Raw genomic sequence first — 19,742 nt, forward strand, 5'->3', positions numbered from 1 at the left:
AAAATATTTGGATTATTAATTACTCTTTCTTAAGTCTATTTAAACTTAACTTTGAGAATTATGAACGTCTACACTATAATTAAAACAATACAAGCCCACCCGTTTGTATTTAAAATTTTGTTTGAATTTATTCACGAGCAACAAGAATAGTATAAATGGAAAAAAAAACCATCAAATAATATCCCATGACTCTGTTTCTTCAATTTCAGGAACAATGGTGGAATCATATTTTCCGATTGAAAAACTTTTGGAAAAATTAGGGAGCTTTGCTTATGAAGAACTTTTATTGTTCTGCGGTGTCAAAAATGACTTACAAAAGTTAAAGGAGACGTTAACCACTGTCAAAAGTGTGGTTTTGGATGCTGAGGAAAAGCAAATCCATAATCACCGGTTAAGCGATTGGCTGGGAAAACTTAAGGATGCTTGTTATGATGCAGAAGATGTGTTGGATGAATTTGAGGTGGAAGATCTACGAAGGCAAGTCATGAAGCAAAGAAGCATCGGAAGAAAGTTTCGTAACTTTTTTGGATGCTCAAATCCGATAGCTTTTCGTTTTAGAATGGGTCATCAAATCAAGAAAATTCGAGAGAGGTTTGATGAGATTGCAAAATTGAGGGGTGAGTTTAATCTCATTGAACGACTTGACGATCATCGGCGAGTTGTGCACAAAGAAAGGGAATCCACTCACTCCTTTGTGCTTTCATCAGATATTATTGGAAGAGATAAAGATAGAGAAAAGATTATTGAACTATTGATGCAAGCAAGTTCTGGCGAAAGTGAAACTCTGTCTGTTATTCCTATTGTGGGAATTGGAGGTCTGGGCAAAACTGCTCTTGCACAGTTGGTGTTCAATGACCAAAGGGTAGAAGAGCATTTTGAGTTGAAAATCTGGATGCGTGTTTTTGAGGATTTTGGTGGGAGACAAATTATGAGAGAGATTATGGAGTCGATCATTGTACAAATTATGAGAAAGTGTGTGTTCCTAGGTGACTTGAATACACAACAATTGCAACGAATCTTGCGAGATCATTTGAATAGTAAGAGATGTTGGGAAAATATGCTCTTTAAAAGCATATGTGTTTATTTGAATGTAATAAACTATTTTTCTGATCAATAAAATAAATGAGGTATTTTATTCAAATATCTTGATTGCATTAATATTTGTATTAAAGTGGGCACGAGGGGAGGTACTATTGGCTACAACTTACAAGGTCTACCATTCGAGGATTGCTTGTCTTTGTTTATGAAATGTGCATTTAAAGAAGAGCGAGATAAACATCCAAACCTCATAAAAATCGGGGAAGAAATTGTGAAGAAATGTGGGGGAATTCCTCTGGCAGTCAGAGCACTAGGAAGTCTATTATGTGGCAAAACAGATAAACGTAATTGGGAATATGTGAGGGATATTGAGATATGGCAGTTAGAGCAAATGGACACTGGCATTTTACGTGCTCTGAGGTTAAGCTACGATCAATTGCCACCTCACCTGAAACAATGTGTTGCTTATTGTTCAATCTTTCCGAAGGGTTATCAATTTTATGGTGATTCTTTGGTTCAATTTTGGATGGCTCATGGTCTTCTCCAATCGCATAATAAGAAAGAAGAGTTAGATGATATTGGTATGCGATACTTGAAGGAATTACTATCAAGATTTTTCTTCCAAGATTTGAGTTTTGGGATGTTAGGAATGGAGACGTTCTCTTTCAAAATGCACGACCTTATGCATGATCTTTCCCTGCTAGTGGCTAAAGATGAATTCCTAGTAGTGAACTCTGATTGTCAATTTATTCCCAAAAAAGTCCGCCATTTGTCATTTGTTGCTGCTAATGCGTCAAGAAATGACTTTTCAAGCCTTTTATCTGATCTAGGTCGTGTTAGAACCATTTTCTTTTCAACTGATGATGATGAGAAGACAAGCCAATCATTTATTGAATCATGCATCTCAAAGTCGCAGTTCCTAAGAGTGCTAGATTTAAGTGGCTCTGCTATTGAGGTTTGTCCAAGAGAGATGGGTAATTTGAAGCACACGAGATATCTTGATCTGTCGAAAAATTATAAAATCAAGAAACTTCCAAAATCCATTTGCGAGCTACAGAGTTTACAAACACTGAATCTTGCTGGATGTTTGGAGCTAGAAGAGTTGCCTAAAGACATAAGGTACCTTGTCAATCTCAGATTGTTAGCGCTAACCACAAAACAGAAGTCTTTGCAAGAGAGTGGAATAAGGAGCTTGGGTTCTCTTCGTTGTTTGTCAATTTCTAGTTGCTGGAATTTAGAACATTTGTTCGAGGAGATAGATCAATTAAGTGTCCTTCGAACATTATCAATTGAAAGTTGTCCTCGTCTAATCTCATTGCCACCTGCTATCAAATATCTTAGCTCATTAGAGAATCTGTATTTGGCTAGCTGTGAAAGCCTTGATCTTAATTTGAACATGGAAATGGAAGGTGAAGGAAGTCATCATGATCGCAAAAACACAAGGCCTCACATTCGGCGGGTTTTCATCAAGGAAATAACACAGTTATTAGAACTGCCACAATGGCTTCTCCAAGGTTCTACTGATACTTTACAGAACTTGTTAATTCTTGGTTGTCCCAACTTCATGGCACTACTAGAGTCACTGAGAAATTTCGAAGCACTTGAGGTTCTTGTCATCGGGAATTGTCCAAAATTGTCATCGCTGCCAGAGGATATGCATCACCTCACTACTCTGAAATCATTGGCCATTGCAGGATGTCCTGCACTGAGTGAACGATGCAAACCGCCAACAGGTGAAGATTGGCCCAAGATTGCACATATCCCTGAGATTTTACTTGAAGGCGAGATGATTAAATCAAGTGATTATTAGGTATGGATTTTTTTTTCAATAAGCATACCACTCTGTTATATTTCCTCTTTTCATGCAGCTTTCTAATTTTTAATTTCTCATACGGCTACACCGTTTATAGTTTAATGTTTTGTTATGTTTACCAAACGAAAACTTGACTTTGAACGTTAGTTAGTTCAATCAAATTTGTACTAATTTATTTTCTTCTAATACATAACTAGTTTGTCAGTACAAAACACAAAAATAATATTTTGGAAACCGCACTGTTCTAGGGGTCAGATCTGTTTCTAAATTCAAACAGTTCAGGATTTTTAAAAATGGAACTTATAATGAGATTTTTTTTTAATTATATAGTTATCTTCATATGGAATTTCAATCTTTGTTAATACTTTAACTTGCGCGGAAACATCTGACTATTCTTCCTCTTATCCTTTTTTTTCCCCAAATATTGCAGCTTTCTTGGGAGAGGTTCAACCAAACTGCAGGGACAGTGAAAATATTACTCTAACGTGTTTCAGAACAGAGCTTCAAAGGTTTTAATGTTGTGTTTTAAAGTTACAAGTATTATATATTCGTTACGTGTGGTTATGTAATTTGCTGATAAATAAGTACATTGAGTGAGGTATATGTGTGTGCCTGTGTGGTCATTACTGAATTTCTCAGTAATATAATTTGCATTGACTGCAGATTTGTGAAGAACATTGATGTGTTGTGTAATGGGAACGGTGGTGTCTGTATTTTGTGCTCTGTGATTGACGACTTACATTTGCCCAGGAAGAAATGAAAACAAATCGGCTTCTTGAAATTAACCATTTATTCTTTCGAATGGTAACCTTTTTGTGACATGATTCGCATATTAATCAAAAGCAGTTGGCAAACTAATTAGATATTGCATCGTGATTCGTGGCCTTGAAGGGAAATGAGTGAGCATGTTTGTGGAGGTTTTTGTTTTTGTTTTTTTTTTCCTCCATATGAAATGACTAATTCGAAAGAATATGTATTGTAATAGAACCTAGAACTTCTATGTATTTTAGGATGAAAATTCTGTACAATAGAAAATATTAAAACGAAAATTAAAGTTGATGTGAGAAAATTAAAGAAGCTTGCAACTGCAATCTAGCTCGACCTACTATATATATATATATATATATATATATATATGTTATTAATTAATTGATCAGGTAAGATATAGGGAGAGACTCGCGGACTCTTTACAAGGAGCAAAAATGGTATGAAACTCTGTTTTGATTAAAATTCAATGACTTTCTTCGTATTAATCAAATTAATTAATTAATTATTTTGGTAAAAAGAATTTGCCAATTGTGTGGCGGTCTTGAGACCCTTGACGGTGGTGAAATTGATTCACGGTTTCAAATGAAGACATGCAGCGGATGCGTGCGTGCCGTATGACATCGACGAAAAAGTAAAGAGTTTGAATGAAACAATCCTAATGTTCACTTTCTTCTTCGATTTCATTTTACGACTTAACAAAAACGAGATGCTCCTGATGAGGGAAAGGAGAAGAAGACACAGCGAGTTCGCAAGAACGTGTACAGAGGAATAAGGCAGAGGCCATGGGAGAAATGGGTAGCTGAAATTAGAGACCCTTACAAGGGCGTCCGCGTTTGGCTCGGCACAGCCGAAAAAGCAGCAAGAGTTTATGCTGACGTCGCCAAGAATATCCGTGGCAACAAGGCCTAGCTCGACTTTGCTCACCGGCCGCCAGTAACTCCACCTCCAGGTAAGAAACGCTTCGTGCTATCCCGTGAGTTGACTCAGCCGAGTTTCGGAGATTACTTTTTTATTGGATGCCCTTTAATAAACAGCTTTCCTAATAACAACTGAAGCTCTGTCGAATCATCATAGACAATTTGTGATTAGTGGGAGCATTACAAGAAAGTTACGACTACTTCAAACTGTTAGATTTGTTAATGTGATTCGGCTATAGTTCTATAATTGGTGAGTTTTTGTGGGTTTGTTTGATATTTTTTTGTGGGTTTGTTTCTCATAGTCTTTATCCAGTCAAAGCAAACGTTCGCCTCTCACATTGACGGTTAGGCTAGATGTTTGACCCTGACTAAGATGATTGAGTTTATTATAGTCTTCTTATATTGTCGGTTCAATATCATTTTCAAATATCACATCAATTCCGCTTTTGGAGTTTTAATCCATGCCCAGTTACGCCTTTATTTTACTTTTAAGCTGCAACATTGAGTCACATTCTTTTTCTGTTTTTATTACGATTAGCGACTGGTACAGTGGTATTTGAACTGCATAGCGTGTCAACATTCACTCTAAATGTCTTAGAAACTCTGTCTATCACTAATTTTCTAGAACAGGCCTCGCTGACAGTCAAAGATTTGAGGCGTATTTCTGGATTGAAGGCTTTTCTCTAGTCAATTTGATGATAAGCGCATTTATTATCTCCAGCATTAAGCAGTAATTTGTAACTAGTAGTAGCCAGTACCTAAGATGTTGCATTTGACTGTCTTCTCTTTCTGGTTCAGTTTCGACCTTTGGAGCTGTTTTAGACATGGTAACGGATAGGTAATTTCTCTCTACCCCACCCCCCAATGTATCATTAGTCATCATTCGTTGTGGTTCGTGGAGATACACATACTAATTTGGATTATTGTCCGTGCCTTCGTCTTTTGTCAATAATCTTTTGCATTTCAGGATTAGTACAGCTTGTCTACTGGTAATACTCTCTCAAGTATACAGGGAAGACTTTGTTACGTTTTCTTGACCCGTAATCTAATGTTTTAAGATGAAGGCATAATTGAGCTATCTTGCATCTCCATGCAGGCCTGGTTTGGTTTTTGTGTCACTACCTGTATTAGATATTGGTAGTCAATGGCTGCAGATGTACAGGTACCTTTTCGTTTCCCTGACATAATCTCATGTTACATGAAATTGCTCGTGGAACTGGGAGATTTTTTATTTTTTATTTTTTCATATTTACTAAAGAAAAGTGTTACTTTCGTTGGGAAAAATGCCTACCACTCTTTATCTCTGTTGCAGTACATTCTTAACAGGAAAAACTAGCCATAAAGATGCAAAAGACAGCAAAAATTGGCTTTTCAAAGCCTATTATGGGAACCGGATGTTTATGGGTTATTGTTGTGTGGCGTGTGAGGTAATTGTAGCTTTCCGTGTTATTATACATATCAGGATTTGCAAATGTTATCAGTACTTTTTACCTGATCCAACTGTTTCAACCCTGCAGCTCCTTTACCTAATCCTATTTCTTATTGCGGAGAAGCAGAGGGAAAGTTTGGTGGATGTAGGCTCTCATTTTCTTACTATTAGATTGTTCTGAAAATAGAAATATTTCCCCAGTTTCTCGATTTTCAAACAATTTCTTCTTTCAGGTTGTGGCGACTGCTGTGCAACAGGGTTCGCCTCTTTCCTTCCTAGTTGCATTGAGTTTATTCGCATGGGCGCAATCAAGCAAACGATTAATGTCGTACAGGTAACTTCAACCCCATATGATGGTAATGTTCGTTTAAATAAATTTCTTGATGTCTACAAATTAAGGAAACCTTTGCATGGGTAAAGTTGACATTTTACACTGGCATTATGGATCTTGAATTGAGTCTGTTTTAGATTTTCATGCTGTGTGATATGCTCTAATGTTAAAACTCAAACCTTTTCTGTATGTTAAATGGATTGTCGTGGATATGCCTGGGATGATCATTTTCTTCGTTTTCACTCATCGTCTTTGTCATCGTAGTTATAATTGATTGTGGAGAGTGAAAACACACTGTGATGAATGAATGCAAAAGCTATGTAATTAAGACTACATTTATTAGGTTGGTGACCACAAATAATCAGAAGGATATTCACAATAGTGTTATTGAAGGTCTATATGGAATAAGGAGACCAAACCTGTATGTGATAAGAGTTGTATGAATACCAAATGAATTGTAAGAGGATATGATTACTTTAGATTGCAATTTAAGAATGCTTGAGTTCTAAAAGCACAGAAATGGGATCAGTTAGGGTAAACTCCTTCGTCAGTTAGTGAACTGTCCATCAAAAGTAAATATTTATGTGATTGAGAGAAATTTTGGATTTTTGATGAAAACAAAAATCCTGTATGCATTTGCTTGCCCCCAAGGAGCTGAAGATTCTCAAATTGTTTGTAGACGTAATAGTTCTTCTGATATCATTTGGCTTGCTAATCTTTCTTGCTCGAAAATTTACCCGTTGTGTGGTCTTGATGGTGGGTGAAATTGATGTGTGGTTTCAGATGAAGACGGCAGCCTCGGCAGCAGATATGTGTGTGCCGTATGACATCGAGAAAAAGCAAAAGCCTTAAAGAGTTCATCAACATTTTCCATTCAGAAGAATCTGTTTTGTGGTTTTCATGCTCGAGTGCCTACTTTTCAGTATGCAAGCAGAGGATTTGGCATTAATTTGGGGAAGCCTTTTCTTTTTGGGTATATGAGTGTGTGCATTCCTTCAATCACGTAGCTTTGTGCCATTAACATAATGGCAATTCCACAATTGTGATAATGATAATTTTATGATTGGGGCATATTGTTAGGAACTCTTTACTGGTTTTTCTTTCCCCATCTGTGTCTATGATTAAGGTTGTTTAAGGTGTTATGGCTTTTAATCTGCAATCATTGCGAAAGGAACTCACTAGCCGGCAAATAATAAAACATAGTGCTGTCAAATTTTATAAGGATTATATATACATACTCTTTCGTCTTCAATGCACTGAAACTGGGGAACCATCTATATGATTTTCATTCAGAAAAACCGGCGGGAACTAATGACTTTCATGATTAAAAGTAGGCTTATCAGATTATGGAGCATTGTTATGTAACGTTTTATGGTTATCTTAAGGCAAAAGTTGTCTTAGAAATTAACTGAAAGGCAATTTCATTCTATCATAAAACAAGTGTTTTTTTAACAAGGGGAGAAGGTTCCCTTTATAATTTACTAATTTATGCAACCGTTAATATTAAAACAAATTTTTTTTTATATTAAGGATGATGATTCTTTTTCCCTTAGTAAAGTCTGTATATAACATATGATGTGGTAAGCAAGGAATCAATTTATCCCCTATTTTGTTTTTCTTACTTTTTTTTTCCCAAAATATTGCAGCTTTCTTTGGAGAGGTTCAGCCAAACTGCACAGACCGTCAGCACAGAGGTTCAACGGTTTTTTAATACTGCATTTTAAAATTACATGTATTATATATTCATTACTTGTGATTATGTAATTTGCTGATGATAAGTACACTGCGTAATGTATATATGTGTGGCTGTGTGATCATTACTGATAATCTTAATCATATGTTTCAATACCAATAATGTTTCAGCATTTCTCAAATTCTCATAATATACTCTCAAATTCATGTAATTCATTTGATCGGGCTCTAAATTCATTTGATCAGCAATTATTCTTTACGAGTTTGGCAATCGAACAAACTGATTATCAGTTGGCAAACTAATTAGATATTGCATTTTGGCCTTGAAGTGAAATTAGTGAACATGTTTCTTGAGGGCTCTTTTTATAAGACACTTGAAGAAGAAAATTCATATTTTTGCAATACTTCTTTCTCAATATAAAATGATAATTCGAAAGAATATTTATTATTGTAGAACCTACAACTTCTATGTATTTTAGGATGTAAATTCTGTACAACCAAAAGTTTTAAGTATTGTTAATCATATCATCATATTACGGTATTACCATTTAATTTTTTTTTTATCTAGTTTAAATGAAAAATTAAAGAAGCTTGGAACTTGGAGGGCAATTTGAATTCTGAAACGGCACCGTTTCACCTCGACCCACTAGATACAAACTGATTATGAGTGATACCAACGATTGACCACTGAGACAGAGAGCCTCTCTCGGCGACGCCGACGGCCAGCTTTCACGCTCATCTGCCGTCATATTCGCCAGCCGCCTGCCGTCACTCCGTCTTTGTTGTTGCGCCGGTGAAGGTGAGTACCGAGTTGTCAGTTGAGTTCAATGGCTGTATTTTGTAATAGCAATTACAATTATCGGGTTTAATTTGGGACAATTTTGATCATCAATCTTTGCCATGTTTCTTATGACTCTGTTCTGTCTCACATAGCAGGTTCTTGGTAGCTCGTACTCATCAATGTATCCTGATCGTGGTATGGGAGGCAGCAGTTACATGGGTAGTGGTGGTTCCGGATCATACTAGTGATGTGGTAAAAATTGAATTGTAAGTGAAATTTTCTTTTATGTAAAATTACAATGATCTAATTTTCTTGGTGCATCATAAACTGAGTTATAATGGTTCACCGAAGACTTTGGCATCTCTCAAGTTTGCTAAGACGCATGGTTCACGACAAAGGAATCTACGGTAACAAGTGAATTTTCTATGGAACAGACTTGAGATGATGACAAAGAGGCCGCTGGCGGGTGTGGACTATATGAAGCTTCTCGCATTAGGATGCTTGCCATTTTGGAGAGGATCAAGCTGCTGAGCCTAAAAGCCTCCATATGTTACGGGAGAAGTTTCCTAACTTAAAAGGTTTTTGTAGTACGAGAAGGGCTGCACTGGTTTAGGCCATTCTTGGTTCTGCAGACGGGTTACTCTGTCAAGTCTTAATGCTGTAAGGAAACTCCCGTCATTTAGAGATGAAAGCAAGAAGTGCTCAGTGTGTGATATGTACGAATTGCTTCTTTACTTTCTGTATAAGAACTCCATCTCTAGCTAAGAAACGCTGCATGCTATCCCCTGGGTTGACTCAGCCGCGTTTTGAAGATTACTTCTATTTCTTTTGGGTTTTCATGGTTTTATCATTTGAGTTTACAAACTAATGGTATTCTTTCTCCCTAAGTTGTGAACGCTTGGGTTTTTATTATTGAAATGCTTTATTACTTTTCGATGACCAAGTAATGTGAGTCAACATTCTCTTTAAATATTTTTCCCCTGTCCTTGCATGTTCTGCCGGTCTTTATTTTTTATTTGAATTTGAAGAAACTTTCTAAGTGCATACACCCATATGAAGTCGAAGATCTTCCAGACAAGGTGGCATCCATCAAGATCAAGAAATTTTACTGCTTAGCATGTGTTATATTTATGGATTGGCTATTGAAGAAATAATGTTTGTACTGATGCAGATGCAAGAACTTTACACATCTTAAGTTTACGAGATATTTTTTTCTTTTTTGACTCTGTTAGATAGCTGTCAGTTAGTTAACCAATTTATGTTACTCTTCCTTGGCTAGCCAATTAAGAACTTATGTTTGCTGGATTGTAAAGCCTACATCTGGAAGCCACAGGTGATTTTATTTGAAGGCAATTTGTTCTAGGCTATATGCGGATTTCTATCATGATTTCTGTAAGCTTGAAGGAGATTTTTTTATGCGTGAGAGCTTGAAAATTATACATGTACATGTTGAAATTATTGGATATATGTTAAGAATCAAGCATAATTGTGTCAAGATGAAACCATAATTTGGGTGCTGTTTTATGAGTAAACTATCTGCAATTTGGGTGCAGTAAACCTAGGTTGAACACCAGGACATGGTATAAAAGTGAAATCACACATTGAATCTCGCATAAAGATTTTAAAGATGCAAATTCGAATTGTACATGAGATGTTATCTTGATCGAATTGCAGCGGCTTTGTTTTGGATCCAGAAAACAAAATTGTAAGCGCAGAGAAGTCTCTATGGGATGCTTATATTAAGGTGCATAATGGCCTCATTGAGTTTTGTGCTGTTGTTCTACGTTGTTTGAGTTTTGTGCTGCTGTTCTTTGTTGCTGCTTTTGCTACTGATTTTAGCTATTTTTTGCCACTCTGTTATTTGCTATTTTTTACTACTTTGGCTGCTGATTTTTGCTGTTTTCGCTGCTTTAGCTGTTGTTTTATCTGCTGTTTTTTTTTTACTGCTTTTATTGTTGATTTTTGCTGTTCTCTATCGTGTTTTACCCACTGGTTGTCGCATGTTTATTAATACTGTTTGCTGCTGTTTTATTTGCTGCTAATTTTTTTTTTCTGTTTTCTGCGGTTATTTGCTGCCGTTGCTGTTTTACTCGCCAGTTGATGATGTTTTGTGGTTCTCCTCCTCGAGTGCCTACTTTTTCCAGTGTGCAAGCATATCTGTTGAGAGTGGCTGATGAAATCACTAAACTGTTACAGTTGATCTCATGCTTCTCTAGAGAAGGAATTAGACTTATTTTGGTGAAGGGGTTTTTTCTGGTTTTTATATCAATGTGCGCATTTCTTCAATCACGTAGCTTTGTGGCATTACGATCGATAATGGCAACTCCACAATGATGATAATGATAATTTTGTGATTCAGACACGTTGTTAGGAATTCTGTATTGGTTTTTCTCTCGCCTTCGGTGTCTACGATGAAGCATATAATGGCTTTTAATCTGCAACTGCTGCAAAATGGACTCACCAGCTAGCAAATAATAATATATAGTGCTGTCAAATTTATAAAGATTATATATGCACACACTTTCGTGTTCAATGCACCGACACTGGATGTATATTGGCATTTAGAAAAGTTGGCGATAACTAATGACTTTTAAGATTAAAAGTGAGTACGATTAAGCATTGTCGTGCAACGTTTTACGGTTATTTTAAGCATGCAGTTGGTTTACGAATTAATTAAATGACAATATTCATTCTATCATAAAACAAGTTTTCAACAAGTGAAGAGGAGGTACTCTTTATAATTGGATAATTAATGCAACCTTCAATATTTTCAACCAAAAAAAAAATGATATTTGATATGTATTCAGCATTAGGGAAAAACCACCCATATCGAAGGTTTGCTTAAATGATCAAATAAATCCACTTAGTTTCGTAAATGGTTATACATACCCTCTTTTTGACTATTTATTGGGTTATGTTTGAGATTTAGGACTAAGTGTGGGATTATACTAACTTTGAGATTAAATATTATTCCATATTTAGCAATTTTCCTTGGATTGGATTATGAGAGACTAAATTCTAAGTTAGTTGTTAAATAAAGGGGATTGGCAATACCAATTTATAAATAGATTTAAATGGGATTAGAATAAGAGGAAAAAATGTTCATTTGTAAATTTTTTTCATATATAACACCATCTTTTATTTATTACTTAAAATTTAATTAATGAATTAATTATTTTATTCATGATTTACTTGAAATATATTTTTTATTTTGTTTTTTATATTCTAATTAAATTGGTACTTTAATTTAATAATTTGTTACATTAATTGATTGTACTAAATTTAATAATCACCAATGTAATATTAAAATATAATTATGAAAATTAATAATACTAGTAATTAATTGATTTTATATATTATTTGTTAATTTTTTGATAAAATAAAATATATATCTAAAATATCTAAATAATCAAAAAGTTTTATTAATTTATATTTTTTATTACAATTATGACTACCCATAAGTAATTTACTGTATATTTAATGTTCTTATTAATTATATTTAAATTAATATTAATTATTATTCTTAAATATTCATAATAGTTTTTTATTTAAATAAAATTTAACATTGTCTAATCTAATGTTGTACCAAACATAAGACAGTAGTGTATAATCCAACATAATACTTAGTCCAATTTAGTCTTGCATGCCAAATGTAATCTTATACACTTTGATTACAACAAGCCAATAATTGACTTAAATAAACTTCTATAACAATTATAAGTTAAAATTAAAATAATATGATATATAAAATAAGATAAAATTTATAAATTATTTTGAATATTAGAAAATGATTTTAACATTATTAATTTGTCATATTCTTTTACTACTAATAAAATCTGTTTGACAAATTAATAATATTAAAATAATTATACCTAACATTCACAATAATTTATAAAATTTATATATTTTGTTTACAATTTTTTTAATTATGTCTATATTAATATAAATCTTAAAGTCAATTTTTGAATTAATAGATTTTAGTATATATAATAATAACTTAATATTAAAAATAATTTTCATTGCATACGTTATTCTATTAATTATCTTATTGTAATATTTTATTTGTATCATATGATATTTATTAATTATTTTTTTATCTTATTACTATATTTATATTTATTTGTGTTGTTGTAATCAAAGGGTATAGTAACTAAAAATGTGTTTATGTGACTATTTAACCTAAAAGGTCTTTGTGACCATTTAAGTAAACCTTGGAAATGTGTGACAGTAGTCATTCTAATGACTTTCAAGATTGAAAGTGAGTCGGATTATCAAATTATGAAGCATTGATACGTAATGTTTTACGGTTATTTTAAGGTTGAAGTTGGTTTATTCATTAAACAAGCTTTTAACAAGAGGAGAAAGTTCCCTTTATAATTTAATAATTAATACAACCTTCAATAACAAAAAAGTCATATAATAGGGATGATGATTCTTGCTCACTTGGATAAGATAAATATATACATATATATATATATATATATATATATATATATATATATAACCTATGATGTGGTAAGCAAGGAATCAATTATGTATTTCTTGTATCTGAAAAAATGAATAATCCTTTAACGAAGGTTATCATCAATTGCAGGTTTCTAGTTTGGCTGCTTAGTTTTAGGACTACGAATATTACAATATCATAATTATAGGAACGAATATAGGCTGTAGTCTTTGCCTGATCTACTTTCTTCTTTTTAATTAACCACTTGAAAGGAAAGAATATTGTATACGCAGCACACTATAATACTCTAATTACCAATTCTTTATCTTATAATATAAGTTCATAGTGATTAATTTGTCCTTCTGCAGCAGCAAAACAAATCCCATTTCAGCACATCTACAAGAGCCCTCATTTCTCTTTGCTCCAGCCAATTGACAGCAGAATCATCACATACACCTTGAGCTCCGTCGAATCATCATAGACAATTGGTGATTGGTGGGAGCATTACAAGAAAGGTATGACGACTACAAACTGATAGATTTGTTTATATGATTCGGCTGTAGTTTTTATATATGGTTAAATTATGACAATAATCAAGAGATAATCATGTACCTCATTAGTTTCATAAATGTTCATACTAATTTATTCCCCTGCTTGCCAGAATCACACATGTAGCATAAGATAAATTTTAAGATTTAAACTTTTCAATTCATTAAAAATCTAGTGGGATATTAATCGGTAAAACCACTTAGGGTAGTACAAGAGGTTTGTGATGCTAGCCAATTTATGTGAGTGGAGAAAGAATTAGGTTTTTTTTTAATAAAAATTAATAATCATATTAATAAAAAGACATAAATTTTAAGGTTTGAAACTTTACAATTCATTAGAAGCAAGAGGGGGATCCTAAAAACTTTGAATGTAACGTATCGGCAGTGGAATGGATTTTTTATTTTTTATTTTTTGGTTGAGACTATTTACACACTCCTGGGCTTTGAACACATATTAGGGTGAGGGTATTTTAGTATTTCACTCACTTCTCAATAAAATGTTTTGAGGTGATGCTACCCCTAAACTACTGATTGAACCCATTTACTTAATAAACACACTTCTAAAATTTAAAATACACAATTTTATTTTACAAATCCATTAATACCTAAAATACCCTTATTAAGATAAATTATCACAATTTCTCTAATCATTTTCTTTTCCCATCATTTCTCTGTTTCTTGACTCTTTTCTTCTCCATTTCTGGAGCTTTATCCATAACTTTTTTGTTCCAAATTCTTGAACTTTTTATTTTATTTTTTAATAGCTATTTTTCCCCTTGATATTTCATGCGTTTGGAACAACACCCTTAAAAAACTTTAATAAACAAACAATAAATTAAAACAAACAACTGATATTAAAATTGCATATAAATTTATAATAAATAAAAAATTTCAAGGAATTGCATTAGTTCTTGCATGGGTTTTTTTTTTTTTTCATTTTATTATATAGAAGAAAGCTTACTAAGTGAGGAGAGATCAAGAGAATTCATTGTCCAATTCAAAGAAATCAGAAAAGATGAAATTAGATGGTGGAAGTCAAGAGGAATTTTACCAACAATAAGCTTTTATCCAAATGCATTAAAATTCATTGAAACTTCTTTCCGCTGACAAAAGTGTAAATGACATAGAAAAAGTGAATACAGTACATTGAATAATGAAAAATATGGGAGAAAGACGGTAATTTTTTCTTTAATTTAATTAGGGATGGCAAAAATCCCCACGGGGACGGGTACCCTCGGGGATTTTCCCCATTCGGGGAGGGTATGGGGATAATTTCATACCCAATTTCTTATTCGGGGAGGGGACGGGGAAATTTTTTTACCCAATTTCTTATTCGGGGAGGGGACGGGGATGAGGTGGAATCCCCATCCCCTACCCATTTCCCCATTTTAATTTTTAATTTAATTTTAATTTTTTAAAATTATTAGTAAATAAATTATAAAATTTAAATTATAAAATTATAAATATTGGTAAAAATAAAAAATATCAAAATATTTATATTATTAAACTTTTAGGCCTAATTAGCTAATTAAAGTTCTAAATTTTTATTTAGGACATTAAAAAGACCGAGTAGATTCTATTAGCCAAACATTTTTTTTTAATTTTGATATTCTTTAAATATTTTAAACTTAAATCTATTTTTTATTTAATTTTAGATGTTATAATTGTCCACAACGAATCACAATTTTAATATCTAATCTAATCTAATCTAATATTTACTTTTAATTTGCTCCGATTTAACTATTGTGTTGTAAAGGGAATAATTCACATTTATAAAGTGCCCACGCCACCATTGAAAAAGTTAATTTTGAATCTAAATTCGATTTTATTTGTAACAATTTTGTATTAGACTATTAATTTGTTCATGATAGTTTGTAAAATAAGTTTGTATCCCTTGCATGTTGCGTTACTTACTAATTTAATGTATGTGACTTTTGTAATAAATATTAATGTAAGATATATTTCGAACTTTATTTTTATTTGAATTTTTTATTTTAATATGATTAACTCAAAATAAAAAAAAATGTATTAGTTATTCGGGGATCGGGGACCCTCGGGGATCCCCTGTTATTATTCGGGGAGGGGATGGAGATTCTCTCAAGTAATTCTGACGGGGACGGGGAGGGGATGGGGACATACGCAAAATATCGGGGATGGGTACGGGGAGATCGGTCCCCTCCCCTCCCCTCCCCATTGCCATCCCTAAATTTAATTATATAGTCTTATGTATTATAGTAACTTTCTATGTGAGCATTTTAGTAACAAAAAAACTTATTAAATATTGGGTTTAATGAGTATTTTGTTGCGTTTGAACAGTCTCACCCAAAATTTAATTACAAAAATTTCGTCAAATATTACATCCATTTCTCTCCCTAAAGTTTTTTTTCACCATTTTTTTCTCTTTTCCTCTCTCTCTCTCTCTCTCTCTCTCTCTCTCTCTCTCTCTCTCTCTCTCTCTCTCTCCCTCCCTGCAGTTGTCCTCTAGTCCTTTGTGGTTCTTGTATTTTGAAGTTTCTATTGGAGTAAAACCTCTTTTAAAATTTCTTATCAAAAAAATTAAAAAATGAAAGTCTCTTTTAAAATTTGCCTTCCCCTTACAGTGGTATATTAGGAATATTAGCAATTGCAACAGTGGAGGAGTTGTAACAAAACTATTACAGAGATAAGATTTAATTGATAAAAGAAAGATTTAATGGAAAGTAGTTAGAGAAACAACTAATAAAAATTAATGATATTTGTTAGGGGTATATTAGGAATATTTGTGGCCGCACCTCTCATCTTATAATAATTTTTTATATTACTACAATAACAACCCTAATATAGTTTAATATTAAGGACAACGTAATGAAATAATTGTTTTTCTTATATCCATTAAAGATATATTGTTATTTCATAAGAGCGAGAACACTCCAATGCTCAAGTAACATGTAGAGAGAGCTTTGTCAAGGTATTTCAATTGTATGTAATGCTCTTTGCTAGTGTACCACGTTTAATATTTCAATCATGACACGTGGCATTGCAAGTAATGACTTTATTTCAAGTCTTCGTAGGTACTTCGTAGATTTGCTCGCTCCAGAGCTAGTATTAGGTCATCATGTGCTTCTTTTAGTGATCCACGTGATTCCTTTTATCCTTACAGCAGAGCATTTCTTGCTGAATAGCCATGTCAAATGCTCGTTTATCAAGGACACATGTCTTGTCGTCAGAACATACTAAAAATATGACATGCTAACCCAGATGCATTTATGAAAAATAACAATAAATAAAAGGATCCCCTAAGTTACAGTTCACGTAACTTACAACCAACAGCTTTTGTCTTTTTCAAATCGTTACTGTAAAATATCGTTGAGCCCGTCGCACTCTGTTTTATTTATTAAAGCCCATAGAGTATCAAATTTATTTCCTATAACTTTTAAATTCCCAAAATATCCTCTATTTAATTAAAAAATATAATAATTATTAAATGGATTATAATTATAATAATTACTTTATTATAATTATAAATATAATTATAATTTTTAAATGGATTAATGATGATAATAATGATAATAATAATAATCTATTAACAATAATTAATAATAATGTTTTAGTTAAATTGTTAATGATATAATTAACAATAATAATTATTAATAATTAATTTTTGAATAATAATAATAATCACAATAATTAAATTACAAAATAATAATTATGATAAAAACTAATTAAGGATTTTATAATAATTTATTACATTTAACTCATTTCGATTTTGATTTTAAGACAAAGTAAATACATAAAATGGTAATATAGCTCATTCTAATTACGATTTCCGCGGTTCAAGTAAATAAGTTATTTTGATTCTAATTCCTCATTTCAATTCTATTTATTCCAATTCGAACTCATTATGTTTCCAGCTAATTTCGATTACTGTTTAGTGAATGCACTATAAAATTATAAACCACTCTATATTCAATTAGACCACTCTATATTATTTACAATTTATTCATAAGTGTTATGAAACTTTCTGCTTACCTATACTATAAAAATTCAATTTATCTCCTCGCATTCTTTTTCGTTTACTATTTTTTGTCAAAAGCGTTTCTATTTACAATTTTGTTAATTATTAGTTTAATAATTATTCAAAAATAAACTATTAATAATAATTATTGTTAATAATTATTATTAACAATTTAACTAAAAAATTATTATTAATTATTGTTAATAGATTAATTAATTATAATACTTTTTATTGTTGTTATTAATAATAATAATAACAATCCATTTAAAAATTATAATTATAATAGAATAATTATCATAATTATAATTATAATCCATTGAATAATTATTATATTTTTTTATTAAATGGAGGATATTTTGGGAATTTAAAAATTGTAGGGGATGAATTTGATACTCTAAGGGTTTTAATAAAATAAAATAGAATATAAGGGGCTCAAAGAAATTTTACAATGCAAAAGGTTTGATGATACTTATAAATAAATTGTAAATGAAACAAAGTGCAAGGGGTTTATTTTACCCTAACAAATCAGAAAAGACAAAAGCGGCTGTATGTTACGTGAGATGTAACTTAGGGAGATCCTAAATTAAAAAAGAAAAGGATAAAAGTGCAAAAGCTAATTAGTAATGTTTGAGTTTTAGATGATGAATATTTAATTTTATGGGTGTGAAGATATGAAAGAAAAGTGGGTTTAATGAGGACTATTTTATTATTAAAAGACTACTCAAAATAAATTTTATTTAAAAGTTTTATTACAATAAAGTATAGAGATCGTCCAAAATATATTTTAAGTACAAATTCGTCCGTTTGACGTAATATTTTGTCTTATAATGAGAATAGCAATAGTCAAATCAACTTACTAAGATAAGATCTGTCAAAATTAATATTTAAAATAAATTTGTTGTCTCATCATAGAACAGCTCTGCTATTCGGTAGAGCATGATTGGTTGGTATAGACCATGGCTTACACAAATATTTCTAACATTTGAATCCTCAAACCCTCCTAACAATGCCACTGGTAGGAATGGACCACATTTTTTTAAGCTCGGCCCTAAGCCCATGTTATTCACGTCTTTTTAATTATTATTTTAAATATTAGTGAATCTGTAATGTGTTAATAATCAACAAGTTGTTATCATCAACAATAAATTAAAAGTAATTATTTTAAAATAAAATAAAAAATAAAGTAAATAAAAGTTTACAGATTTAAATTTTTAGTATTAGATCTATTTCAAGCGTCGTCTTAATTAATTAAGGTTTAAGAAAGAGTTTAGTGTCATAATTTTATATATTGTTTTTAATCACTATTGATTGAATTAGGGATTTAAGTTGTCTTCTTTTATTTTTTTTTATTATTAAAAAAATAGAGGACCTAACCTGTCCGAGACCTTTTTCCTTAAAGAAAATTTCATGTAAAGGACCGGACCTAAGCCCACTGGGACTGGGCCAGACCCTTTGAGGCCAAAGGGTAGCCACCAGTCTCTTTTGTCGATCATTGCTAACGAACTAGCCCAGTTGAATATTTTTAAATTGATTGGTCGTAGTTGCCAATTTCCAAACAGAACAAATTTTTATAGGTGTATTGGTAGACTGAATGACAATTGACAACATACAACATAATTAACATACTTTCAAAAGAATTTTTTTTTAAAAAAAAGATACAGTGGATGAACATAGAAATCTTGTGCCAAGTTTTGAAATTCGTCAATAATGTATGGCGGACCCATGGGGTCTCAAATCTCAAGTCGAGAAAGTAATTTTAGAAAAGAGAAAATTACTTGAGTTACTAATTAATTCCTATTAAGTATGTTAAAGTAGTCGGTTGAATTTATAGTAGTAGCCTTGTAAACTCATAGATCTATAAATTTAAGCTTTAACATTGAGAAATATAAAAGTGTATACTTTTATTTAATAAAATAAAATCAATTATAACCCTTAGGGCTAGTTTTATTATTATTTAATTTAACCCTATTTAATTTATTAAAATAAC

The 19,742-nt window shown here is 32.0% G+C and overlaps 2 protein-coding genes and 1 pseudogene across 2 annotated transcripts in view; all 3 read left to right on the forward strand.

Annotated features, from left to right (window-relative positions):
- Window positions 1–214: 214 nt before the first annotated feature.
- On the forward strand, window positions 215–2,516 carry LOC18031313 (disease resistance protein RGA2). The gene is made up of 3 exons (XM_024187772.1): window positions 215–986; window positions 1,173–2,401; window positions 2,448–2,516. The coding sequence occupies exons 1-3, from the start codon at window positions 215–217 to the stop codon at window positions 2,514–2,516; spliced, it is 2,070 nt and encodes a 689-aa protein (XP_024043540.1).
- Window positions 2,517–4,410: 1,894 nt separating this feature from the next.
- Window positions 4,411–7,148, forward strand: LOC112100076 (annotated as a pseudogene).
- A 1,667-nt stretch (window positions 7,149–8,815) lies between these two features.
- The window catches only part of LOC18031915 (putative disease resistance protein RGA1), a 14,191-nt gene continuing 3,264 nt past the window's right edge, over window positions 8,816–19,742 (forward strand). Inside the window, exons 1-2 of the mRNA XM_024187780.1 lie at window positions 8,816–8,821; window positions 8,925–8,988. Coding sequence (XP_024043548.1) covers window positions 8,816–8,821; window positions 8,925–8,988 — 70 coding nt within the window. The remainder of the gene's footprint in view (window positions 8,822–8,924; window positions 8,989–19,742) is intronic.

The sequence above is a fragment of the Citrus clementina genome, unplaced genomic scaffold (genome assembly GCF_000493195.1).
Source record: "Citrus clementina cultivar Clemenules unplaced genomic scaffold, Citrus_clementina_v1.0 scaffold_9, whole genome shotgun sequence".
In the NCBI taxonomy this organism is placed as follows: Eukaryota; Viridiplantae; Streptophyta; class Magnoliopsida; order Sapindales; family Rutaceae; genus Citrus; species Citrus x clementina.

Bases quoted from the DNA above. Each gene is read 5' to 3' on its own strand.
- LOC18031313 (XM_024187772.1), top strand. From the start codon at position 215: ATGGTGGAATCATATTTTCCGATTGAAAAACTTTTGGAAAAATTAGGG. The intron at 987-1,172 runs GTGACTTGAATA...TTTGTATTAAAG, and splicing joins GAGAAAGTGTGTGTTCCTAG to TGGGCACGAGGGGAGGTACT. The intron at 2,402-2,447 runs GCTAGCTGTGAA...TGGAAATGGAAG, and splicing joins CATTAGAGAATCTGTATTTG to GTGAAGGAAGTCATCATGAT.